This window comes from Rosa rugosa, chromosome 2, assembly GCF_958449725.1.
Source record: "Rosa rugosa chromosome 2, drRosRugo1.1, whole genome shotgun sequence".
NCBI classification, from domain to species: Eukaryota; Viridiplantae; Streptophyta; class Magnoliopsida; order Rosales; family Rosaceae; genus Rosa; species Rosa rugosa.
In genome coordinates this window covers 25,347,515-25,373,709 of record NC_084821.1, presented here as the reverse complement: position 1 = coordinate 25,373,709, position 26,195 = coordinate 25,347,515, and the positions used below count along the sequence as shown (strand labels likewise).

Genomic DNA, 26,195 nt, shown 5'->3' with positions numbered 1-26,195 from the left:
TTCCGACCCTCACGCAATCCTTTCAATCCGAGCCATCCTTGATGCCAACGACATATAAACCATATGCTTCACGGCATTAGTAAGGGTGGCTAATCAAGAGGTCACTGTTCACTAAAAAAATTAATTAAAATAAAAAAAAGAATTATTGTCTAACAATCGCAAAATCATTAACGGTAAATTGTGTTTATTAATTAGACAAATTTTTATAAAAAATTCACCAAATTAGAAATTTTGCTTATTATATGATAAAAATATAGCAGGTCTACTATTTCCAAGTTCCAACCATGACAATAATTTGACAGTGTGGTTTGCCTTAATAACTAAATTTAAATTAGGAATTACAAGCAAACAAATTTATGAGATTACAATAATTATGTGTCTATTAAGATCAAAAACTTTGGTCCTCTGGTTAATTTTCCACTTTCATCGCCTTCCTTTCCTCATCATCAAAATCATATGCTGAGGTCCTTTCTGCTCTCTTTCTTTTCTGACTTGAACGAGTACTCACCTGCTTTATCTCCTTGATGGATTTGACATGGCTTTCATCTAGAGTGGATGCAAAGATCTGAAAGAAATTATACAAGTAAGCAATGCACGGAAGAAATAATGTGGCACGTAAAAATGGATTTGCCAAAACTAGGTACTACTTTTGGTGCACAAAGTCAAAATAAGACTTCATTCCGAGGAGCTACATTTTCTCCCAAACCAAAATTTAAATTGTGAGTTATTGACCAATAATTTTGCTCTTTTAATACAAATAATTTTTCTTTTGTCCGACAATAATCCATTTATTGTAACAGATTAACTTTTGAACATCTTCAAGCATGAAATTCTCCCATATGGTAATAATATGAGCCTAATCAAAATGAAAATCCTAAAAACTCCAAATATGTTCCAATTTCAAATTCTCATCCGATCTTTGCACCGCTTTTTCCATGTTTGTAGTTTAGGCTTGGGAAGCGAACATTTTCCCACTTCATCCAATCAGGTATGTGTGTAGTGTGTAGATTTGTTTGTCCCTTGTGGTCGATTAAGGCAACACAGAAGGCTTTCAGGATTAGGAATGCGATTTGGATTTCTGACTCTACATTTTGGTTGTGCATGAGCTATCTTGCCTATAAACTTATATCCGATGTACGTTCATGATGAGATATCTTATGTTCAACTACAAAAAATACATACATAAAGAGGCTGGATCAGAAGCAGATGTCCGAACCTGATGAGAAAATTAAAAAAGCAGACGCGGCACGGGGCGGTGCGGATGGTGCGCAGATTCTGTCCTCGGAGACTACTAACATCCCGGATGGCGTCCACCATTATGGAGGAAAAAGTGATCAAGGTTGAAGGTCCGCAGGGGAAGTTCACCCAAAACCTCCAGCACCTCAATCTCGACTTCGAGCTCAACACAAAAGTCTACGGGCAAGAAGCTAAAGATGGAGGCCTGGTTCGGCACCCGCAAGACCAGCACCACCATCCACAATGCCCTTAGCCGCGTCCGCACTTTTGCGTCTTTGCAGACATCCACTTCTGATCCAGACTGCATCCAGACCTGTGCGTGTCTGTGTGTGTGTGCGTGTGTGTGTCCAGACCTGTATAAATTCTTTTATAGCATCCAATATATTTATGCAGATTTCAGAATCATCTTCCTGCACACAAATTGCATTCTCTAAGTTGGGCAGCACCAAACAAAAAGAATCAGGAAAAGATTCATATCATTCACTATGATCCGGAAGGTATAATTGACAAACAGTAAATCACCTTACGTAACTTCAGAGCTCGAATGATGTAGTCAGTGAATCGCTTTAAATACTTTTCATTACAACCTTCAGCTTGCCTTCTGTCTACAGCTAACTTTGCAGTAAGCAGTAGCTTCAGCATTGCTAGAGGAAAAAAAAAATGATTTACCAATCAAACCTCCACTGACATATGAAGATGAAGGAGCAAATAAAACCATCTAACATTATCAGTGAATACTACCTGAAACAGCAGACTTCCTCACTTTTTCATGGATATAAAATATAAGTGGAACTAACGTTGGGGCAACCTGCAATTAAATGACCCATTTTAGACTCATATTGTAGATACCTCTACTAGCAAGGCTAGTTTGCTATCTCACCAAACATAATTAACACCCTCTTTGGGACACCCACAAGCCATGGTGAGGCCCAACCGCTACTTGCATCTTGTAGCCCTATGTTCAAGCTACGCTACGGTATTCAGAAGTCGCAAATCCGTCGCCGGGAAGCCACCTTTCCGGCCTTGCCAAGTTGCCCTCACAAACTAGACTTTCTACACTAGAATAGTGGGTTCTTGTCCCACATCTAAGAAAATGTAAAGGAGATGGCTTCCTTCACCTATAAAAGGAATGCCTCCTCCCACTTAAACACCATCCCATTACATGCTTTGTAATCCCTCTCGGGCCGCAAGGCTCAACACACTAGTATAAGCTTTCAAGTGGACGTAGTCTCCCGCCAAGGCGGAGACGAACCACTATACATTTTGTGTCACTCTCTCTCTCTCTCTCTCTTTACTTATCGTTAATTAGATCCCTAACGGATCCAAGCATTAACATTGGCGCTGTCTGTGGGAAGCCAACACAAAGGCTTCGTATACTTTAGGATATGCTTGTAGGATATACTTTAGGATATCCAAGCATTAACCAGCAAGCATATCCTAAAACCCTAAACCCTTCGTCACTTACCACAAACTTCGACCCGAAAGTATTGAGTCAACGCTCATTCAACATCAAATAGGGGCCGGTCAACGCCCGGCGGAGTCAGTCAACGCCCAGCGGGGCTGGTCAACGCCCATAGGGTCCGGTAAACGTCTGGTCAACGCTGACAAAGTTGGTCAACGCTGAACCTTAAAAAAAAAAAAAAAATGGGCGGCAAAAAAAATTCTCTAGACACCTAGAAAACTTCTCTGGGCACCCCTCCAGTTTTCAAATTTTCCCGCCAGTTCCTACCAACTGCATCTCCGCCAGACTTCAGTTCCGCCGAGCTCATGTTCCGCTGAACTTCAGCTTCGGTCGGACACCAACACTTCGCTGAACTTCGAGCTCTCCTCCGCTCCGCCAGTCAAGGCTGCTAGCCAGCTCCTTCACTGCTTTGTTCAACTCTCCAGCCAACGCCGCTAGCTCCAGCCCTAACGCAGCGCCCAACTCGCCCAGTTCGAACTTCTCTACGCTCCTCCGCCGGCTCTACCACTCGCAGTTCACCGCCGGAGATAGCTGCAGCTCCAGAGCACCTCTGCCTCAGCAGCGCCGAACAGGCCCAGCGCTGGCATGTACACGACCAGGCAAGGCCGCTCGAACAGGGCAGGCCACACTCCTCCGCCCAACTTCTCTGCTGCAGTTTCCCAAACCTCCGCTCCGCTGGCCAACCTCCGCCACACTAGCATTGATCAGATCCTCCGCTGAGATTTGAACCTCCGCCGACCACCAACTCTTCACCCCTCCGCCGTCCAAGGCCTCCGCTAGCCGGTACGAGTCTCCGCCGGACTATCGAGTCTCCGCCGGACTCTTGCGTCTCCGCCGAACTCTTCAGCCACCGCCGGACTCTTCGGTCTCCGCCGGACTCTTGGGTCTCCGCCGGACTCTTGAGCACCAGCGGCAAAACCTCCGCCCACCAAGACTACCGCCGGCGAACTTCTTCCGCTGATGGTTATTAGCCAGCCATACTGGGCAGAGCACCATTTCTGGGCTGCGTTTCTATCTTACCTGCGCACCCGGACATCTGGTTTACACACCCGCCGGTCTCACCCATCACAACTCTGCCCTCAATTATGCCATCGAACTGTAGGCTTGTACGGTGGCCAGAGAGCAACTTGAAAAGCTAAGTCTTTCATTCGTCCTCTCATTCCTTCTCATGCACCTCGCATCTCTATATATATGCTTACTGAGCTGCTAAGTTACTACCACCAGAACCATATGATGCATGTATAATTGGCAATCTCATCATCAATTAACTTGTTACACCTGTATACCCATGCAAGTGCGCAGCTCATCACCGCTTCATATATGGCTACCTTACACATATGTCTAATGCATGTCTGATAGCTAGCCACATGTCTCAGCCATTGGGCCATACTATCAATATAATTACTTGCTGCCTTGCGGTGTTTATAAGCATCTCTACTTCATATACATATATGCCTTGATAAAATTTCATTATCTCACATGCATGATCAGCTGGCGGTATTAAATGCTCCTCATTTTGTGCAAACTTAACTCATCATTGGTAATTCAATGATACCCCTTGTGTTAAGAATATGCATATACATTTGCTTAAAGTCATTCCAAGCTGACCTCGAACACAACGACTCACCACCAATTATGATGCACCGCATATTAACATGACCTTGCGATGAGTTTTATACTTATCCTTGACAATTGGTGATCATATGTCTAGTAAAACATGCACGACAAGTAACCATGTCTTTCTTATGTCAATATAAATTTAAATTGAGCATGCCAAAGACTACCTCACATGTGCAGCGTACATTAGGCACCTTTTGAAATAGGATATGTCTACCACCACGTGGTGCATACTAAGCTCAGGCTACGGTAACATGGTCACCATATTTCAATTTACCATTACACTTTAAATTATGCATATATCCCTACTTTAGGATATGCTTGCTGGTTCTTAAACAAATCCGCTATTTGTGTCACCTACATGACAAAGGTGCTAATCATTTACCTTATCTTATGTTAACGAGGCACAAGCACCGTTTCAATCAACGAGATCATTAGCCTTCTACTAAGGAATGTCACCGGAGCAATGAACCGTCATGCTCGGCCAACTCCGCTAGCCTCCAAATCGGCATAAGATAAGTCACTTTATCTTATCTTTTGCGCTCTTGCAATTAGAGCCTTTGCCATGACTATACATGTCTCCATGACACTTAAGCATGCCTACAAAATGTTATTAGCTACTTTACTACAAGTACATGCTATACACATATGCCATGCTACTACTTAATCGCAACTCAATTAAATAAATATGTGACACTCATCTAGAAGCTTGTGACACTTACGACTTACTAAAACATGCTCGGATAAACGACTTGCTCGGATTACGACTCGCTTGGGTATCGAGTACGGCCACGACTTGCGCTTGGGCCACGCCTCGCATGCTCGCACAGCGCCTACACACTCAACTACACCCAACTTGCTCGATCATGTCCAACATGTTTTACTTAAGCCCCAAGTTCACAAACGCTTCATTCTATGTCACCGGGACTACTCCCACAAAATTACTATGGACACCCATTACACTTGCCACTATCTATTGTGCGTGTTATATGACCATAAGATCCACATATACAACTACTAACATTTTACATGTTCATACACATTAATGGAATATTGAATTCTTCTACCATTTGTTGCTCACTACAAATCGAATTCTTTTCGCATTCCATTAATACGAACGGTAACCAATACAACAAAGCATTCTACATATGCGCGTTTTTGTCTCATTGTGCAGGATTAAACGAGTCCCTTCTTGCTTAAGGAGTTCGGGGACTTGTAGGGGCTCCGTACCGCCCGGTTACTTATGCTTGGTGACATCGTGCTTATAACTCCCCAACCAAGAAGCTCCTCTTACTTGGGGACTTCGGGGACTTGTAGATACCTCTACTAGCAAGGCTAGTTTGCTATCTCACCAAGCATAATTAACACCCTCTTTGGGACACCCACAAGCCATGGTGAGGCCCAACCGCTACTTGCATCTTGTAGCCCTATGTTCAAGCTACGCTACGGTATCCGGAAGTCGCAAATCCGTCGCCGGGAAGCCACCTTTCCGGCCTTGCCAAGTTGCCCTCACAAACTAGACTTTCTACACTAGAATAGTGGGTTCTTGTCTCACATCTAAGAAAATGTAAAGGAGATGGCTTCCTTCACCTATAAAAGGAATGCCTCCTCCCACTTAAACACCATCCCATTACATGCTTTGTAATCCCTCTCGAGCCGCAAGGCTCAACACACTAGTATAAGCTTTCAAGTGGACGTAGTCTCCCGCCAAGGCGGAGACGAACCACTATACATCTTGTGTCACTCTCTCTCTCTCTCTCTTTACTTATCGTTAATTAGATCCCCAACGGATCCAAGCATTAACACATATCATTGAAGGCCTGGCAAGAAAAGTTATTATTACACTACGACAGACCTGATCGATCCATGGAAAGAATCCTTCCTTCAGTTCATCAGCATAGCAACACAGCAAATTGCAAGCTGTAACTTTTTCCTCCAATACACTAGTCTTGATTCTAATCCTTTTATCTCCACGAGTAATTGTTTCCATACTGTAGCACAGACCAACTTTTAGCATGACATCAAGAACAAAAGGGAAGCATGAATATTGCTACATCTTATACACTCAGTAACCATACACTCATCAGGGCTCTACAAACAAAAATTATTATTATATTTTTTATTTTTTATTTTTATTTTTATTTTTTTTAGGATGGAGGTCAAGGCCGTGGTTGTTATCCATGCAGACTAGTTTTTATGGCATGCAGCTAAAGGTTCATGTGAACTTGGACTCGTTAGCTTGTGTGTGGTTGCTTGCAAAGAGGATGGAAGGTTTAAATAAATAAACAGGTTGTGCAGGCACATGGAAGAATATTACAGAAGGCTTTCAGATACAGAACTTGTAGAAATTGAAACCTTTCATCATCAGATTCATCCATATCACAATTGTCATTTGCAGAGGTAACAGTTTCAACAGGCTTAATTTGAACAAACTGAAGCAAAGGAGGCATAACAGCACTCATGTACGGAAGGAAATCTTGTCCTAGACACTTGCAGAGGTCAGCGCATATCTACAATAACATTGTAGATAAACTGTTATAAGATGGTATTAATTGCGCTTTCTGAGCAGGGTAATTTTAAGATAAAATAGCTGTAGCATAAGATAAAATACCTGTAGCATGCAGCTTGTAGTTAGGTCATCTGGCTCCATTTGAGATCCTTGCAAAGACATCAGCACCTCCATGACCTTACAGAAATTAAAGCGGTAAACATCATTTGGTACGTATGTACATTAACTAGCTGATTTGAACAACCCAACAAAACAAAACAGCTGCAGGTTTCTTCGTTAAGTAAAAAATGAAGATGCTCAAATTTTAATTCCTCATCTGGAAAACAGAATATACTATATGCAATAAACATGCATGAAGAAGAAAATTAAATCCGTCCTATCAATAACCATTGGTAGCAAGATACATATCTCATGTAAATTCCAAAATGGGGAAGCACCGATGCAACGAGTGGTTTCATATAAATGACTTACTTTCTTAGCATCATCCCTGAATTTCTCCTTTCCAACAGCCATACCAACCAAGCTAATACACGCCACGGACTTGGACCAAACCGGGTTATTATTGGCATCCAACAACATAACTCTCAGGGGAATCATGAGAACTTCATAGTATTTTTGGAATTGCTCCTACAGATCCCATTACCATCCAATTGAATCATCCATAACACAAACATTCAACTAGAAGAACACATTATAGAGAAAAGTACCGGAAATGAAACAACAACTGATGCCAAAGCAGTCAATGCTTCTACTTGCACCATTTGTATCTCACTCTGCATAAGACATAAAAGTTGAGACATGTAAAATAGTACTTCAAAAGAACATGCAAGTCCTGCATCATCAATGTGGTACAGTTTATATAAGCAATTACCTGCAAAAGTACAACCAATTGGGAAACCACTTCATCCAAATAAGGTGTCAAGATATCCCTAGCACATTTCTCAATGAATTTTCGCAGTGCTGAAGCAGCATGTGCCTGCAGATATCAAATTACATGAAGTAACAATTATTAGCCATTGATTTCCTAGCAAAAGAAAAGGACAAGCTTCCTTCAAATAACATGGTCTTGACAATGAGCATGTCTGACAAAAAGAACTCCGCAAATGAGCCAAATAAAGAAAATGCCAGCATATTCAATATCCTCCAGAGCCACACAATTCCCAAGTACAAAAACCAATGTTGTCTAACACAAAAAGCTGTCAATTTCTTTACTCAAAAGTGAACTTTTAGATTCTCATTACTTCATAGAAACTAGCATGGCAAGAAGCAAAATCATCACCAGTGAAAAATTCCCGATTAGGATTAAACAATCTTGTCAGACATTAACTTACCAGCAGACGACGATTCTGCAAACCATATATAGTGGCATTCAGTGCAGAAAACACCTGTTGATGATATTGAACTTGCAGGTCTGGGGCCAAATAAGTAGACAACTGGCCAACTGCATTAATAGCTGACCACCTTACCCGAATATGTGGATGTTCAAAGGAGTTCAAAACCATTGCCACCACTTGCTCCAAATCTTTTATCATTACCTGCAGCGAATAGAAAAAAGAAAAGATATACAATAAGATAACTTGAATACATTTCACTGCAACAGGTGGTATGATGCATAAAAAAATGAATACTTAGCTGCGCTGAACTTTTCACATTATTGATATAGAAGTGAGTAAGAGACCACTTGGAAACTGCATCTAGAATCGTAATACGAGTATGCGTGCATCTCATACATGACAATCATCTTTATTTTGGTTGATTAGTATGTATTTTCACAGTGCCCCGTCTTTCCAATTACGCAGCATGGGTGCATGAAGTTTATGAGTTAACAACTAGTCCAAGCTCGATTTGTTACCAAATAACATATCGGGGTCATTAGTTTCAGGTCTATGCAGGATATATCAAATAAAAAATTATTATTTTCACAGTGCCCCGTCTTTCCAATTATGCAGCATGGCCAAGTGAAGTTCATGAGTTGACAACTATTTCAATCTCGATTCATTACGAAGACCAGTGGCAATATGTTTCAATTCTGTGCAGGATATATGAATAACAAAAATCAGTGCAAGGTTGATACCTCAGAGCAACCCTCAGCGATTTGAGCAAGGGCAATCAATGCCGCATGATGCTTGGGCCACTCGGGTGCAGCAAAATGGGAAGTAAAGTGTTCTAACGCAATTGGAACAATGTTATTGCCACCCAAGGCAATGGCAAGCCTACGCAAACACTCCTGCCCAACACAGTAATCACCACTCACACCCAAGGCAATGTCATCATCAGTCTCAGCTGTATGCCATGAGGGATCATCTTTGACATTTGAAACCATCCTCATTAAAATGGGAAAAAGTAGACCAACAAACTCCCGACACCTCCTCATTATCCATGGTGCACGCTCTCCGGCCTCGGCCAGAGTAATCAGAAACTCAATGGCCAAGTGCCTCGTCCCTTGTTCCAAGACATCTATGGCTTCAGCAATCTGCAGCATAGCCCGGATGATCTGCCCGTTGCGGCTGAGCAACGTCGGATGGGTCCCGGCCAATTCAATGAACAACTTGATCGCCTCCTGTGCCATGATCTCCTTCCCTTTGTTCAATTCCCCCATCACTGTTCTCATCATTTCTATCAAGACGTCGTCAAACCTATCCTCATCTTCAGAGTAGGGCAAACACCGAATGAAATTGACCACAGCACTAAACGCAGCTATCTTAACTTCATCTGACCTTGTGGAGGAGCTCAAACAGTACAAGAAGACGGTGTGTAATTCCTTCTTAAACGGGGTAAAGAAGTCCGCGAGCTGATCGAAAATCAAGAAGGAACATTCCTGAAGCTTCGGCGGCGCATCGTAAGAGGTGGATTGGAACAGAAAGGGCAAGAGCTCTGGCCAGCCTTCGCCGCCCAACAACTCTAACTCTGCGGAGGCGAGCTCCGACACGGCGTAGCAGATGGCCTTCGAAATCGATGTTGGGGTGTCCTCGCGTTGAATACAAGATAATAGAGTATGTTTGAGGGTGGATATGGTGTTAGGAGAGAGTCTTCGCCACAGGTCGCGGGTGAGTAGTTGCTTCCGGAGGAGAATGGAGCACATGGCTCGGGTCTTCTCGTCGGGAGAGACCTGGAGAAGCTGAGCGAGTTTGAGAGAAAGCGACTCGGGATCGGCCTGCTTGCAGATGTTGAAGACGAGCTCGGCCTCGGACCGCTTCTCGGAGGAGATGAGGTCGGAGATTAGGGTTTGCAAAGAGGAGGGGGAGGAGATTAAGTGGGAGATTACGGTTTGGAAAGTGGCGGCGGGCTCAGGACCGAGAATGGCCGCCAGTTGCTGATGCTCAGTCGACTCCACCATTCCAATACGCTGACGGAGAAAGGAAGAAACCCCCTCGTAAGAAGAAGAAGAAGAAAGAAAGAAAAGAAGAAGAGGAGGGAGGGAAGGAAAAAGTGTTGGAGATTAATTGAAATACTAGATGGACTCACACACTGTGTGAATATTGATGTTTTTTTTTTTAATAGGAATTGAGATTTTTTTTTGGGCCAATGATAAAAGAGTTCATTTTGAAGTGCCTTATTATAATTCAGGTGACACAAAATACCCCATGATAATTAAGGTCACTCTTTAGCAATCTAACACTACAAATGACAAAAATTACAACTCATGTCATCGTCTCCCTCTTCCCCGGTCCATTTCAGAATATAATTAACCCTTCCCTCTTTCTCTCTCAACTGACCTCACCGTCGTGATCCAAACCCGATCGCTCACCGACATGCCCCCACCCAGCGACGGAGCTCCACGTGTCGTAACCAAAATCCCCGGCGATGGAATCAGACCGCTAGTCACGAACACTGTCGAGAAGGTGATGGAGGCGATGCAGGCGCCGGTCTACTTCGAGAAGTACGATGTCACCGGCGACATGCCGAGGGTGCCGGAGGAGGTGATTGAGTCGATCAGGAAGAACAAGATGTGTCTGAAAGGTGGGCTGGCGACGCCGATGGGCGGCGGCGTTAGCTCGCTGAACATGCACCTCCGGCGAGATCTCGATCTCTATGCTTCGTTGGTCAACTGCTTCAATCTGCGTGGCTTACAGACCAAGCATGGCAACGTCGACATTCTAGTGATCAGGGAGAACACCGACGGTGAGTACTCGGGGCTCAAGCACGAGATCATTCCTAGAGTTGTTGAAAGCCTTAAAGGTATAAACAATGCAATTCTGAAATGTAAAATTCGTTATTAACTGTAAAATTCATGATGTTCAGTCAGTTTGGGAGGAGCAGATAATATATCTTTTTCGTTTGTGATTATTATGAACTTAATTAGTTTAATTTTTTTTATTGTAGAATCTGTGTAGAGGAGGTATTGGTATCAGTTGTTGTGTTTGATTGTCTCTATAATTTTATCCAAATTCAAATGTTGTGTCTCTATAATTTCTTTGTGGGGAGGTCTGTGATAGTGTGCAACGCCTAGTGAAGGTAAGCTTTTTTCAGCTTGGTATAATTGCACCTTGTGGTTATTATCAGAATTCCTCTGAACATGTGGAAAATTGATTTTTGTCATTCATGTCCATTAAATATTATCTTGAAGGTGTTCTGTAACAGGCGTTAAGCCTGCATCTGGGGATTCTCCTTTACAGGTAGTTTGATTTTGAGAGCTCTATTTTGACTTTATTCTTGATATTATCATTACTCTTCTAAGTTGGATCCTTTATTAGTTTATAGCCTTTAGATTTTATGTTTATGGATGCATATAAATATCAACTTTGATGCAATCAGAAGTTGGTGATGGGTATTGGTAGAGGTGTGGACTGGATGGTGGTGATGATGATGTATATTAGTGTTCTTATGCCTATGATAATCAAGATGATGATTAATGTTTCAGCTGCTTTAATCTTCTTTTCCTTGATGCTTTTTGGTATTACAGATTTTGATTATTAATGAATGAATAGCTCATGGTGGTGTGTATGGCATCATCACATTATAATCATAGTCGTCTCGCAGCGTTCTGCTTCCTAAAATTATTGTTATGTTGTTAGCCTAGCATATGAAAATACATTGTGGTCGTGTTCGATTTATATGCCTTTTAGCTTTGTAATTCTGTAAAGTAGATCATAGTTATATACACATGCCCGATATGAAGTATGCATCCACTGTTAGTAGACTATATAATCAACTATCGTCTTGTCAAAGATTAAAGAAAAGTTCATCTTTTTAGGTAGCATGGGATGTGACCCAGATCTGCTTCAAAATGTGAGATGTGTCAGTCCATGTTTGGTCGAATTGGTATCGAGCATACCAACTATTGATCTATCTCCCTACTCGCCTCCAAGAAAGAAGTTGCGGCTTCAATAAAACCAAGACTACTCTCTTATTGGCCAACTGCCAATGCCGTCTGTTTACGGCTCTTTTTTTTTTTTAGGTTACCTTGCTAGCACCCAATAGCCTGTATACTTATTCAAATTTGTAAACACATCTTAAATTTACTTTGGCTCGGATCACTGAAATTAACAACCAAGGCTGGTATGGATCTCTAATGATGGTATAACAGTGACATGCAATGTGCTTTCCCAGTGACTTGGTTAGTAACTTGTGTACAACAGTGACCTAGATTGTGAAAATGAGAAGATCATCAGTGACTTTGATAGTTACATGGTCAGTGACTTGTAATTGACTGTGACATGGCTAGTGGCATAGCCAGTGAATTGAGGTTAACAGTGACCTGACCAATGACGAGATCGAGAATTCTCCGCACTTTAATTTCGAGATCACACATACCTGCTGCAAACGTGCCTGCAAGCACATACCTGATTGCATGTCTCGATCTTCAGAACGTAGCAGAATCGATGCCTGATGCCTGAATGACTTCACTGACTAGTGACATAGTTAGTGACTTGGTTAGTAACTTGTGTATAACAGTGACCTAGTCAGTGACATGCAATGTGCCTTCCCAGTGACTTAACAAGTGACGTAGCCAGTGACTTGAGGTTAACAGTCACTGACCATGTCACTAACCAAGTAACTGTCAGTAGCCAAGTCACAACCAAGTAACTAAGTAACTGACCATGTCACTAACTAAGTAACTGACCATGTCACTAACCAAGTAACTGTCAATAGCCAAGTCACTGTTAATCACATGTCACTAACTAAGTAACTGACCATGTCACTAATCAAGTAACTGTCAGTAGCCAAGTCACAAGTTAATAGCCAAGTCACTGTTCACATGTCACTAACTAAGTAACAACTGACCATGTCACTAACCAAGTAACTGTCAGTAGCCAAGTCACAAGTTAATAGCCAAGTCACTGTTAATCACATGTCACTAACCAAGTAACTGTCAGTAGCCAAGTCACAAGTTAATAGCCAAGTCACTGTTAATCACATGTCACTAACCAAGTAACTGACCATGTCACTAACCAAGTAACTTCAAGTCACTGGCCGTGCCACATTGTCATTGGATATTATCATTTGGATATACAAAACTTCAACAAATCTAAATTATTTAATAAATAAAAAGTGTAAATAATATTATTCATCTGAGTCTTTAGCTTTAGGTTAACACCAAGAGCCATGCCGTAATGATTTGCGTGACAAGCTCAAGATCAAAAAGTCTGATAGAGGTAAATAATGAAGCATCTTTAAATTAAAACCAATGGAAGCAAAATAAAGTAGCAGAGCAGCCTCACATGATTTCAATCCAAACCATATTTCATATATAAACGTCAGCACATAATGCAATATACTTCTACAAACCACTAACATAGTAATACAACATAACTTATACCTCACAACATATTGATTACACTTAGCCATACAAGATGGTATACTTACAAAAACAAGAAAACTTAAAGCCACATACCTAAAACCATCTTTATAAAGATTAGAGATTAGCTTTTCTATTCACCTCACAACCTGCCCTTCTACATTTCCCATCAGCATCCGGTCAGAGACTGCTCCACCTGATCTTAGCTTAGAAAGCAAGGCATCGCGTCCAGTCAAAAGGATTTGGAAAAACCCATCCACTTCCTTGGTCAGAAGATCAAGTCCTTGGGAAAGATTTTGTGCCTTCCTTTCTAAATCTGAAGTAGAATTCTTGAATGCTTCTTCTTCTGCGAGGGCCACGTCATCTTGGATCATAGGATACAAGTGCTTCACAATACCATCAACTGCTTCCAGCTCTTTCAGTACCGTAACTCTACCACTAGAAAGTACATTTCTAATTTCCCCATTTACATTACTCTGTAAGTCATTAAATGCTTGTGCCCAAATATATGTCTTGGCAACATTCAAATCTAACAACTTGCTTGCAAAACCAGAAAAGGCTGCGGCAAAGACACTACAAACAGATACTGTCAACACCTTCACTCCATACATAGCACGCATTAAAAGTTTCCCTTTTGCTGAGTTCTTAACCTTTGGTAGATCCAGTGATTCCACAAGCTTGTCCAAAATGGTGCTACAGTTCTCAACCCTGGGGTTCTTTGAAGCAATATGATTCTTCCAGTCATCAACTGAAGAACGGGCACGAATAAATTGCTTCGAAGATGCTGAATTCAAATTATGCAACACAAACTGAAGAAACAAATGCCCCTGATTTAAGTGTGCGATCTCAGAGCTGAAGACAATGCATATATCGAGCAACTTTACACTGATGTCCAAGTACACATCAATCCACTTCTCATCCCAAGCACTCACGGGAAGATCAATCTCAGCTATGAGAGTTTTTATGTCATTACGAGTTCCACAAAGCGACTCCATTGCCAATTTCATCCATGACAAGCTAAGGACATCATTGTTATCTTTTGGGTTGAGCTTTCTCAACCTCCCAGCCAATGTTTCCTCAAAAGTGTTCAGCAGTGCAGAAAGGTTCGGAGTCATTTGAGAACCCTTCGGCAAAATCATCTGGAAAGGATTTCCAAAATGGAAGAAAGGTCGGTGCGGGACCTGTGGACGACTCATTACTAGTATTCACTGCAAGAAGAAATAAACATGATGTTGCAAATCAGCTACCGAACACGACCAACTCAAAGACCACAAGAACATTTACAAAACTAGTAATCCAGAAGACAACAGCAAAAAAAATGATATACTAAGCAAAATTTCACAACCTTCCTCTTAATTCCAGGAGATATAATAATTATGGCTAATTGATAATACATGAACAATGGCTAATTGATAATACATGAACAGGAAAATAGATAAACTGGAAGCCACAGTTTGTCTCTTACATTCTTAATATCCACCAATATGCAGACTACTCAAAGTTCAAACAATTTTACCCATATAGGATGAGTTATTCACATTCTTAATCAGCAACCTTAATAACTAGAACACAAAACATGGTAGGTTATTTCACAAATTCCATTTCCTATGGAGACCATCAGAAATTGAAGGCCACACCATTCATGAGCTAATTAGCAGGATGTAGATATGTGATGCATACAAGCGGAGAAATCAATAGGCATATGTATATTCATTTACCTGCCAAGAATTCTCTTCAAAAGCAATCATCTTTTGTCCAATCAATACCCATCCAAAATCACCTTCCAGCGCTAAACAAGTTCTAGCATATATGCAGAGGACTGCACTAAACATCAATTTATCAAACAATTTTATGAAATGCACAATTACGAAGAAGCACGGAAATAGAATTGATTCAAACAGTGGAGGCCAACCTTCTTTACAGCCAATCTCTGCAACTTGGGAACCTCTTCAAGCAATGGAGCCTTGGTCCGGCGAATCTTGGCAGTCAGAGCACCTGCAAATGCCATACTTTTTTCTTTTGAAGCAAGCTCCGCTTTCTGCAGATTAAGATTACTCAAATTTCAGTCTCAATTTGAAAAATAGGACCAAATAATAACTAAAATTCTACTCAATTTCATCCACCTACGTCCGGATATGACATTATCGCGTTTCAACTTCACGAACTTTTCCGGAAACCAAACAGAGATCAAATAAAGAGAATCGAGAGAGATTGAGAAAGAGACCGAACCTGAAGAGCAGCTTCAATGTCGGACTCGATGGCGGAGTAAGGCATCGGCACCGGAGACGTTAGAGTCTTTCTACTTGTAGATGTCGTATCGGTCGTACTTGTTGCAGATCGCGGCGAAGGCATCGTTCCCGGAGAGGTTAGTCCTTCCAACCTCGCCGACGACGACGGGTTTTGGTGGATCACGGCAGAAGAAACCGATCAAAATTGTTTGAGATCTCGAGAGAGCGAAAGAGAAAAGAACCGTGACTTTTTTCTCTGAGGAATTTTATCTCCGATCTCTGGTTCAACCTGAGAAAAGTGTAGAAGATAATGCAGTGAGATTAACAGAGAGGAAATAGAAGAAAGATCACGAGGAAGTAGATATTAAGATTCTCTCACAGAGCTTCTCCAAGCATGTATTAGGCTATAAGGGCAGAATAGGAATCAAAAAAAATTAAAAACTGACCTTTTTTAACATCACTCTATTATTAATAAGGACTAAATTAATATTACTAACAATTCATAATGGACCTTTTTATCAAGAGGGAAACTAGGTGACTTTTTTATCATTTCACACTCTAATGTGACTTTTTCCATCATTTCCCTTTTTTTTTTTTGTTATAGAAGTGGGTAGTTTTTCATAGAAGTGGGTAGTTTTTTTAAGGTTCTTATCTATTTCACTTGGGTGGTTCAATTTGGACCTCCAAATTTGCTATTTGGACCTCTAAATTTGCTATTTGGACCTCCCATACTTAGAGCAACTTCAACATCTTCCCTATAATTTCTGTATTATAGGGAAGTAAAAGTCAAAGCTTTAATCTTTTTTTCTTCTCCAACTCCAACAGATTTCCTATTTTACAACAATCTCTAAAATCTCCATATTTTTCCTAAAAATTTTAGAATTTGCTGTAAATATAAGGAATTTGGTTTTCTTTTTCCTCACTTTCCCTAAAATAGGGATAATTATAGGGAATCTGTTGGAGCAAAAGAAGCTTATTTTTCCATAAAGTAGAGAAAAATCTAAATATAGGGAATCTGTTGGAGTTGCTCTTAGTACACCTCTATTTTAAAAAGTAAATTACTTGAAAAGTTAAGTAGACCTCCTTATTTTTACCAAAACGCCATTGAACATGAGATACAACAATCTATTACTCTACTTTTTATCTCTATCTTCAACCACGATAAGAAGAATAAATCAAAATCACATTATATTGCTCTCTTATGAGTAAGTCTCTCCTTCACAAAAATTAATCAGAGTGTTGGTTCTCGATCTTGATATGTTGTTGGAATCTCTTTGAATTTGTTAAAAGAAGGATTTCAAGGGTTTTGGGTTGGAAGATCGAGTAATAATTATATCATAATATTCAATTAATTTAGTTTAAGAAAATTCCAAATCAGATTGTTTTGAATTTATTTTTGTATTAAATGATGCGCCATGTATAGAAATTATTATTTTTACTTAATTGTTTTAGGTAAATTGTAAAATTATATAGGCAATATAAGGAAATTTAAAAAAAAAATATTAATTGAATGTTATATTTGGTTGGAGGAGGTAAGAAGAGTATTTTTTTTTTTTTTCATTTTTCTCTCATTGTCCTTATTTGTCTTTTCATATAACTTGACAAAGTTTATTAATAATTGAAAAAAGTTGGAGGTCCAACTAGAATCACCCATTTCACTTTCACCATTTTTTTTCTTTTTCCTATTTTCTGTTTATTTTTTAATTTGACTAGCTATATTACCCTTATCTAATTTATGAGTTGTAAAGTTTTTTAATATTTCAGGATCATTTTGATACATTTTTTCTATTTTGGCTAACAAAACCTCTTCTCTTAATAATAGTATAGATATAGAAAATTACATTTTGAAACTTTAATGATCAACGCTACTCATATAATTAATAGAGATATATAGTATAGTGAATTGAACCATCCTCCATCTCAAAAACTACCTAGAGAGAGAAAAACCTAGAGAACACCGGCTGGGATTGCGCCTCGGCCCTGGCTCTGGCCGCCGGCCTTGTCATTGCACTGTGCGTGCGGCCGGACGGGTTCTATTGCCCATGGACAGGTTCGATGCTCGGAGGCTGAGGCGTGGAGTTCTCTATCCTCATCTCCTCTCGTGTCCGGCTGCATCCAGGTATGCTTTGTCGTTGAGGGGTGGGATCGATGTTGGGAGGACCCATGGTGCTACGATGGGTCAGGCGGCGAAGCCACCATGGGTAGGTGAAGGAATGGAGCGAGGCGTTGTTCGGGCAGTCGTCCTCTTGGGTCTGGATTCACGATCCGAATCCAGGCTGTGTGGGGTTGGGATCGTGGGGTTGGATGGCGTCCTCCTATGGTGGTCCAACGGCGGCGACAGAGCGGCGGTGTTGGAGGCCCGACATCGATGGCAGAGTGATGAGCGAGGTGGCGTGATGGTGCAGGCGCGACGTTGGGGTGGGCGAGAGGGATGGAGGCTAACTGCCTTGGTTCTTTGGGCCCGGGCTTTGTTGCTTGGGCTGGATGGATTTTGGGCCTGGGTTTGGGTTTGGGCTCAGGTCCTAAAATGTTTTATTTTTATATTTTATCGTATGTTATATTTAATTAGACGTGGCTTTATGCCGGTAATAAGTCTCTATCACTTTACAATAGGGCGACATGGGCTTGGTCCCAGCATGCTCACCCAGTGTGCATTGTCTAGCCTAGCGAAGCGGCGAACTATTTGCTTGATCAAATGGACGCAACCTCCAAGTGGCAGAATGAAATTGAGTGTCGCCAGATTGATTTCCGTGCGGCAACATAGTGGGAAAGCTGTACTATTTGTAAAGATGCTTCTTCGTTCTGATATGTCACCGCTATGTCAAAGCAAATGGAGTAGCCGTTCGTGCACTCTTTGCTATTTGGTGCTTGTTAGAATACATAGATTTTGTAGAGAGTCTTGGTATTATTTCAGGATATTCTCGTTATGCTTATTATAATCTGGGGTTCAGGCTCTACGTCCCCCCCTTGTATTCTGTAATTTTATTAATCAATGCTTGAGGGCAGCCGCACCAGCCCATTTCAAAAAAAATATATATATAGAGATAGTATAGTAAATTGTAAAATAGAGAACAAAATAATATAAATTAAAAAAATAGTGGATGATAATTGCATGAAAAACATTCCAACTTGTAACAAAAAAAAAAAAAAATTCCAACTACCCATAACTGCTCTCCAGATATAGTGGGTGGGCCAATAATAGTATAAAAAAATTACATTTGTTTTTGAATTCCACCCTTACCCACTTTTTTTTTCTTTTAATTTCCACCCTTACGCAATCCTTTCAATCCGAGCCATCCCTGATGCCAACGAAATATAAACCATATGCTTCACGGCATTAGTATGGGTAGCTAATCAAGATGTCACTGTTCACTAAATTTTTTTTTAATTCAAATAAAAAAAATAATTATCGTCTAACAATCGTAAAATCATTAACGGTCAATTGTGTTGATTAATTAGACAAATTTTTATTAAAAAAATCACCTAATTATAAATTTTGCTTATTATATGATAAAAATATAGCAGGTCTACTATTTCCAAGTTCCAACCATGACGCTAATTTGACGGTGTGGTTTGCCTTAATAACTAAATTTAAATTAGGAATTACAAGCAAACAAATTTATGAGATAATAATGTGTCTATTTTACTTGATCAAAAACTTTGGTCCTCTTGTTAATTTTCCACTTTCATCGCCTTCCTTTCCTCATCATCAAAATCATATGCTGAGGTCCTTTCTGCTCTCTTTCTTTTCTTACTTGAACGAGTACTCACCTGCTTGATCTCCTTGATGGATTTGACATGGCTTTCATCTAGAGTGGATGCAAAGATCTGAAAGAAATGATACAAGTAAGCAATGCACAGAAGAAATAATGTGGCACGTAAAAATGGATTTGCCAAAACTAGGTACTACTTTTGGTGCACAAAGCCAAAATAAGACTTCATTCCGAGGAGCTACATTTTCTCCCAAACCAAAATTTAAATTGTGAGTTATTGACCAATAATTTTGCTCTTTTAATACAAATAATTTTTCTTTTGTCCAACAATAATCCATTTATTGTAACAGATTAACTTTTGAACATCTTCAAGCATGAAATTCTCCCATATGGTAATAATATGAGCCTAATCAAAATGAAAACCCTAAAAACTCCAAATATGTTCCAATTTCAAATTCTCATCCGATCTTTGCACCGCTTTTTCCATGTTTGTAGTTTAGGCTTGGGAAGCGAACATTTTCCCACTTCATCCAATCAGGTATGTGTGTAGTGTGTAGATTTGTTTGTCCCTTGTGGTCGATTAAGGCAACACAGAAGGCTTTCAGGATTAGGAATGCGATTTGGATTTCTGACTCTACATTTTGGTTGTGCATGAGCTATCTTGCCTATAAACTTATATCCGATGTACGTTCATGATGAGATATCTTATGTTCAACTACAAAAAATACATACATAAAGAGGCTGGATCAGAAGCAGATGTCCGAACCTGATGAGAAAATTAAAAACGCAGACGCGGCTCGGGGCGGTGCGGATGGTGCGCAGATTCTGTCCTCGGAGACTACTAACATCCCGGATGGCGTCCACCATTATGGAGGAAAAAGTGATCGAGGTTGAAGGTCCGCATGGGAAGTTCACCCAAAACCTCCAGCACCTCAATCTCGACTTCGAGCTCAACACAAAAGTCTACGGGCAAGAAGCTAAAGATGGAGGCCTGGTTCGGCACCCGCAAGACCAGCACCACCATCCACAATGCCCTTAGCCGCGTCCGCACTTTTGCGTCTTTGCAGACATCCACTTCTGATCCAGACTGCATCCAGACCTGTGCGTGTCTGTGTGTGTGTGCGTGTGTGTGTCCAGACCTGTATAAATTCTTTTATAGCATCCAATATATTTATGCAGATTTCAGAATCATCTTCCTGCACACAAATTGCATTCTCTAAGTTGGGCAGCACCAAACAAAAAGAATCAGGAAAAGATTCATATCATTCACTATGATCAGGAAGGTATAATTGACAAACAGTAAATCACCTTACGTAACTTCAGAGCTCGAATGATGTAGTCAGTGAATCGCTTTAAATACTTTTCATTACAACCTTCAGCTTGCCTTCTGTCTACAGCTAACTTTGCAGTAAGCAGTAGCTTCAGCATTGCTAGAGGAAAAAAAAAATGATTTACCAATCAAACCTCCACTGACATATGAAGATGAAGGAGCAAATAAAACCATCTAACATTATCAGTGAATACTACCTGAAACAGCAGACTTCCTCACTTTTTCATGGATATAAAATATAAGTGGAACTAACGTTGGGGCAACCTGCAATTAAATGACCCGTTTTAGACTCATATCATTGAAGGCCTGGCAAGAAAAGTTATTATTACACTACGACAGACCTGATCGATCCATGGAAAGAATCCTTCCTTCAGTTCATCAGCATAGCAACACAGCAAATTGCAAGCTGTAACTTTTTCCTCCAATACACTAGTCTTGATTCTAATCCTTTTATCTCCACGAGTAATTGTTTCCATACTGTAGCACAGACCAACTTTTAGCATGACATCAAGAACAAAAGGGAAGCATGAATATTGCTACATCTTATACACTCAGTAACCATACACTCATCAGTGCTCTACAAACAAAAATTATTATTATATTTTTTATTTTTTATTTTTATTTTTATTTTTTTTAGGATGGAGGTCAAGGCCGTGGTTGTTATCCATGCAGACTAGTTTTTATGGCATGCAGCTAAAGGTTCATGTGAACTTGGACTCGTTAGCTTGTGTGTGGTTGCTTGCAAAGAGGATGGAAGGTTTAAATAAATAAACAGGTTGTGCAGGCACATGGAAGAATATTACAGAAGGCTTTCAGATACAGAACTTGCAGAAATTGAAACCTTTCATCATCAGATTCATCCATATCACAATTGTCATTTGCAGAGGTAACAGTTTCAACAGGCTTAATTTGAACAAACTGAAGCAAAGGAGGCATAACAGCACTCATGTACGGAAGGAAATCTTGTCCTAGACACTTGCAGAGGTCAGCGCATATCTACAATAACATTGTAGATAAACTGTTATAAGATGGTATAAATTGCACTTTCTGAGCAGGGTCATTTTAAGATAAAATACCTGTAGCATGCAACTTGTAGTTAGGTCATCTGGCTCCATTTGAGATCCTTGCAAAGACATCAGCATTTCCATGACCTTACAGAAATTAAAGCGGTAAACATCATTTGGTACGTATGTACATTAACTAGCTGATTTGAACAACCCAACAAAACAAAACAGCTGCAGGTTTCTTGGTTAAGTAAAAAATGAAGATGCTCAAATTTTAATTTCTCATCTGGAAAACAGAATATACTATATGCAATAAATATGCATGAAGAAGAAAATTAAATCCGTCCTATCAATAACCATTGGTAGCAAGATACATATCTCATGTAAATTCCAAAATGGGGAAGCACCGATGCAACAAGTGGTTTCATATAAATGACTTACTTTCTTAGCATCATCCCTGAATTTCTCCTTTCCAACAGCCATACCAACCAAGCTAATACACTCCACGGACTTGGACCAAACTGGGTTATTAGTGGCATCCAACAACATAACTCTCAGGGGAATCATGACAACTTCATAGTATTTTTGGAATTGCTCCTACAGATCCCATTACCATCCAATTGAATCATCCATAACACAAACATTCAACTAGAAGAACATATTATAGAGAAAAATACCGGAAATGAAACAACAACTGATGCCAAAGCAGTCAATGCTTCTACTTGCACCATACGTATCTCACTCTGCAAAAGAGATCAAAGTTGAGACATGTAAAATAGTACTTCAAAAGAACATGCAAGTCCAGCATCATCAATGTGGTACGGTTTATATAAGCAATTACCTGCAAAAGTACAACCAATTGGGAAACCACTTCATCCAAATAAGGTGTCAAGATATCCCTAGCACATTTCTCAACGAATTTTCGCAGTGCTGAAGCAGCATGTGCCTGCAGATATCAAATTACATGAAGTAACAATTATTAGCCATTGATTTCCTAGCAAAAGAAAAGGACAAGCTTCCTTCAAATAACATGGTCTTGACAATGAGCATGTCTGACAAAAAGAACTCCACAAATGAGCCAAATAAAGAAAATGCCAGCATATTCAATATCCTCCAGAGCCACACAATTCCCAAGTACAAAAACCAATGTTGTCTAACACAAAAAGCTGTCAATTTCTTTACTCAAAAGTGAACTTTTAGATTCTCATTACTTCATAGAAACAAGCATGGCAAGAAGCAAAATCATCACCAGTCAAAAATTCCCGATTAGGATTAAACAATCTTGTCAGACATTAACTTACCAGTAGACGACGGTTCTGCAAACCATATATAGTGGCATTCAGTGCAGAAAACACCTGTTGATGATATTGAACTTGCAGGTCTGGGGCCAAATAAGTAGACAACTGGCCAACTGCATTAATAGCTGACCACCTTACCCGAATATGTGGATGTTCAAGGGAGTTCAAAACCATTGCCACCACTTGCTCCAAATCTTTTATCATTACCTGCAGCGAATAGAAAAAAGAAAAGATATACAATAAGATAACTTGAATACATTTCACTGCAACAGGTGGTATGATGCATAAAAAAATAAATACTTTGCTGCGCTGAACTTTTCACATTATTGATATAGAAGTGAGTAAGAGACCACTTGGAAACTGCATCAAGAATCGTTATATGAGTGTGCGTGCATCTCATCAAGACAATCATCTTTATTTTGGTTGATTAGTATGTATTTTCACAGTGCCCCGTCTTTCCAATTACGCAGCATGGGCACGTGAAGTTTATGAGTTAACAACTAGTCCAAGCTTGATTTGTTACCAAATAACATATGAGGTCATTACTTTCAGATCTATGCAGGATATATCAAATACAAAATAATTATTTTCACAGTGCCCCGTCTTTCCAATTATGCAGCATGGCCAAGTGAAGTTCATGAGTTGACAACTATTTCAATCTCAATTCATTACGAAGACCAGTGACAATATGTTTCAATTCTATGCAGGATTCAGGGTTGATACCTCAGAGCAACCCTCAGCAATTTGAGCAAGGGCAATCAATGCTGCATGATGCTTGGGCCACTCGAGTGCAGCAAAATGGGAAGTAAAGTGTTCTAACGCAATTGGAACAATGTTATTGCCACCCAAGGCAATGGCAAGCCTATGCAAACACTCCTGCCCAACACAGTAATCACCACTTACACCCAAGGCAATGTCATCATCAGTCTCAGCTGTATGCCATGAGGGATCATCCTTGACATTTGAAACCATCCTCATTAAAATGGGAAAAAGTAGACCAACAAACTCCCGACACCTCCTCATTATCCATGGTGCACGCTCTCTGGCCTCGGCCAGAGTAATCAGAAACTCAATGGCCAAGTGCCTCGTCCCTTGTTCCAAGACATCTATGGCTTCAGCAATCTGCAGCATAGCCCGGATGATCTGTCCGTTGCAGCTGAGCAACGTCGGATGGGTCCCGGCCAATTCAATGAACAACTTGATCGCTTCCTGTGCCATGATCTCCTTCCCTTTGTTCAATTCCCCCATCACTGTTCTCATCATTTCTATCAAGACGTCGTGAAACCTATCCTCATCTTCAGAGTAGGGCAAACACCGAATGAAATTGACCACAGCACTAAACGCAGCTATCTTAACTTCATCTGACCTTGTGGAGGAGCTCAAGCAGTACAAGAAGACGGTGTGTAATTCCTTCTTAAACGGGGTAAAGAAGTACGCGAGCTGATCGAAAATCAAGAAGGAGCATTCCTGAAGCTTCGGCGGCGCATCGTAGGAGGTAGATTGGAACTGAAAGGGCAAGAGCTCCGGCCAGCCTTCGACGAACAACACTGCGGAGGCGAGCTCCGACACGGCGTAGCAGATGGCCTTCGAAATCGATGTTGGGGTGTCGTCGCGTTGAATACAAGATAATAGAGTATGTTTGAGGGTGGATTTGGTGTTACGAGAGAGTCTTCGCCACAGGTCGCGGGTGAGTAGTTGCTTCCGGAGGAGAATGGAGCACATGGTTCGGGTCTTCTCGTCGGGAGAGACCTGGAGAAGCTGAGCGAGTTTGAGAGAAAGCGACTCGTGATCGGCCCGCTTGCAGATGTTGAAGACGTGCTCGGCCTCGGACCGCTTCTCGGAGGAAGTGAGGTCGGAGATTAGGGTTTGCAAAGAGGAGGGGGAGGAGATTAAGTGGGAGATTACGGTTTGGAAAGTGGCGGCGGGCTCAGGACCGCTCAAATAAAGTAACGCCAAGCACGTCTACTAGACGCTGTTTACTGCTATAAACCAGCGGGGGGACACCCGCCAGCGGCGGATCCCGAGGCCACGCCTCATTCTGACAAACGACCGCCACGCGGCGTTACAGTCAGATTGTCCCTACGGGACACGGGGACTAGTCAACAGTCTACGACGGCCCTGATCAGGTACGTTGACCACCGTCACTCGGGTACTAAAGATTGGGCTCGCTACCCAACACCCTCTGCTCCGTGCAGCTCCCCCTCACCAAACAAATTTTGCGACCATCCGGAGGTCCATCTTAGCCGGGGAGTGGGGGACTCCCTGGGGGGCCTAGCAGGGGCCCACCCGAAAGGGTATAAAGCGTTTGCTCAGTAATATCCTTGGCTGACAACGCACTGACGCTAATTATGCTTTTGCAAAGTCTAGCGGAAGAAAACGCTTCAAACCGCCGATCAACTCCCCAACCAAGATTGCCCTCCTTGACTGGGGACTTGGGGGACTTGTACCTACATGTACGTTTGCAAAGCATAATTAGCTATAATCAGCCACGCTCATAGTACCGCCAGAGGTACCAACTACCGTCAAAGGAGTGACCCACGGATAGGCAGCCAGGTGGGCTACGGCCTGAGCACAAGAATACCCCGGGATCACCGCTGACGCGCCGCCACGCGCTATGCCAAGACGGCATCAGAAGCTACTGAAACTGGGAACTGAAGCACTTCAGTCCCACCTATAAAAGAAGGAGAAGATCGGACCTCTCCTCACCTATAAAAGGTCCTCTCTTCTCTCTTCATTATTACGCATTAACTACTCATTTATTATTGTGCTGCCTATATGTATCAACTGACTTAGGCATCGGAGAAGTGAAGACCGCCCAACGCAGTCTCCCTCTGACGCCCTGTCTTTCATTTGGCAGCCAGCGAGGATCATCAAATATACAGAGTAGAGGTCCGCCCACCGGACCCGCGTTAAACGGAGGTTTGGCTACCGCCAGACTTTGAGCATTAACAGTCCCTTACCCCCATTTCCAGTAAGACTTCCAGGCCAATAATAAGGGCCTCATACTCTGCCTGGTTATTAGTGCATTTAAACTCCAATTGGAAAGAATAGGAGAAACG

The 26,195-nt window shown here is 41.2% G+C and overlaps 4 protein-coding genes across 10 annotated transcripts; 1 reads left to right on the top strand and 3 right to left on the bottom strand.

Annotated features, from left to right (window-relative positions):
- Positions 1–253: 253 nt before the first annotated feature.
- On the bottom strand, positions 254–10,261 carry LOC133727926 (uncharacterized). Of its 2 annotated transcripts, XM_062155329.1 has the most exons (12): positions 8,899–10,261; positions 8,156–8,359; positions 7,696–7,800; positions 7,532–7,597; positions 7,296–7,451; positions 6,927–7,001; positions 6,671–6,825; positions 6,171–6,306; positions 1,978–2,044; positions 1,759–1,880; positions 1,590–1,646; positions 254–565 (listed from the first exon to the last, which is right to left on the bottom strand). In XM_062155329.1, exons 1-12 carry the CDS (start codon positions 10,159–10,161, stop codon positions 410–412), a joined length of 2,562 nt encoding a protein of 853 aa, XP_062011313.1. In that variant the 5' UTR covers positions 10,162–10,261; the 3' UTR covers positions 254–409. The 2 variants fall into 2 exon arrangements, with proteins under 2 accessions (XP_062011313.1, XP_062011312.1); XM_062155328.1 differs by lacking the exon at positions 254–565 and having other exon boundaries at positions 1,361–1,646; positions 8,899–10,260.
- A 315-nt stretch (positions 10,262–10,576) lies between these two features.
- On the top strand, positions 10,577–11,044 carry LOC133730582 (isocitrate dehydrogenase [NAD] regulatory subunit 1, mitochondrial-like). The gene has a single exon (XM_062158142.1). It carries the CDS (start codon positions 10,577–10,579, stop codon positions 11,042–11,044), a length of 468 nt encoding a protein of 155 aa, XP_062014126.1.
- Positions 11,045–13,330: 2,286 nt separating this feature from the next.
- LOC133733182 (protein BPS1, chloroplastic-like) lies at positions 13,331–15,810 on the bottom strand. The gene is made up of 4 exons (XM_062160805.1): positions 15,793–15,810; positions 15,282–15,601; positions 13,705–14,771; positions 13,331–13,411 (listed from the first exon to the last, which is right to left on the bottom strand). The coding sequence occupies exons 3-4, from the start codon at positions 14,757–14,759 to the stop codon at positions 13,351–13,353; spliced, it is 1,116 nt and encodes a 371-aa protein (XP_062016789.1). The 5' UTR covers positions 14,760–14,771; positions 15,282–15,601; positions 15,793–15,810; the 3' UTR covers positions 13,331–13,350.
- Positions 15,811–19,143: 3,333 nt separating this feature from the next.
- LOC133733961 (uncharacterized) lies at positions 19,144–25,048 on the bottom strand. Of its 6 annotated transcripts, none has more exons than XM_062161619.1 (12): positions 23,860–25,048; positions 23,140–23,343; positions 22,680–22,784; positions 22,516–22,581; positions 22,280–22,435; positions 21,911–21,985; positions 21,676–21,830; positions 21,176–21,311; positions 21,032–21,098; positions 20,813–20,934; positions 20,644–20,700; positions 19,145–19,619 (listed from the first exon to the last, which is right to left on the bottom strand). In XM_062161619.1, exons 1-12 carry the CDS (start codon positions 24,856–24,858, stop codon positions 19,464–19,466), a joined length of 2,298 nt encoding a protein of 765 aa, XP_062017603.1. In that variant the 5' UTR covers positions 24,859–25,048; the 3' UTR covers positions 19,145–19,463. The 6 variants fall into 6 exon arrangements, 5 of the variants coding, with proteins under 5 accessions (XP_062017604.1, XP_062017603.1, XP_062017606.1 ...); XM_062161622.1 differs by having other exon boundaries at positions 19,482–19,619; positions 20,644–20,720; positions 23,860–25,047; XR_009857987.1 differs by having other exon boundaries at positions 19,492–19,619; positions 20,271–20,700; positions 23,860–25,047.
- Positions 25,049–26,195: the final 1,147 nt, after the last annotated feature.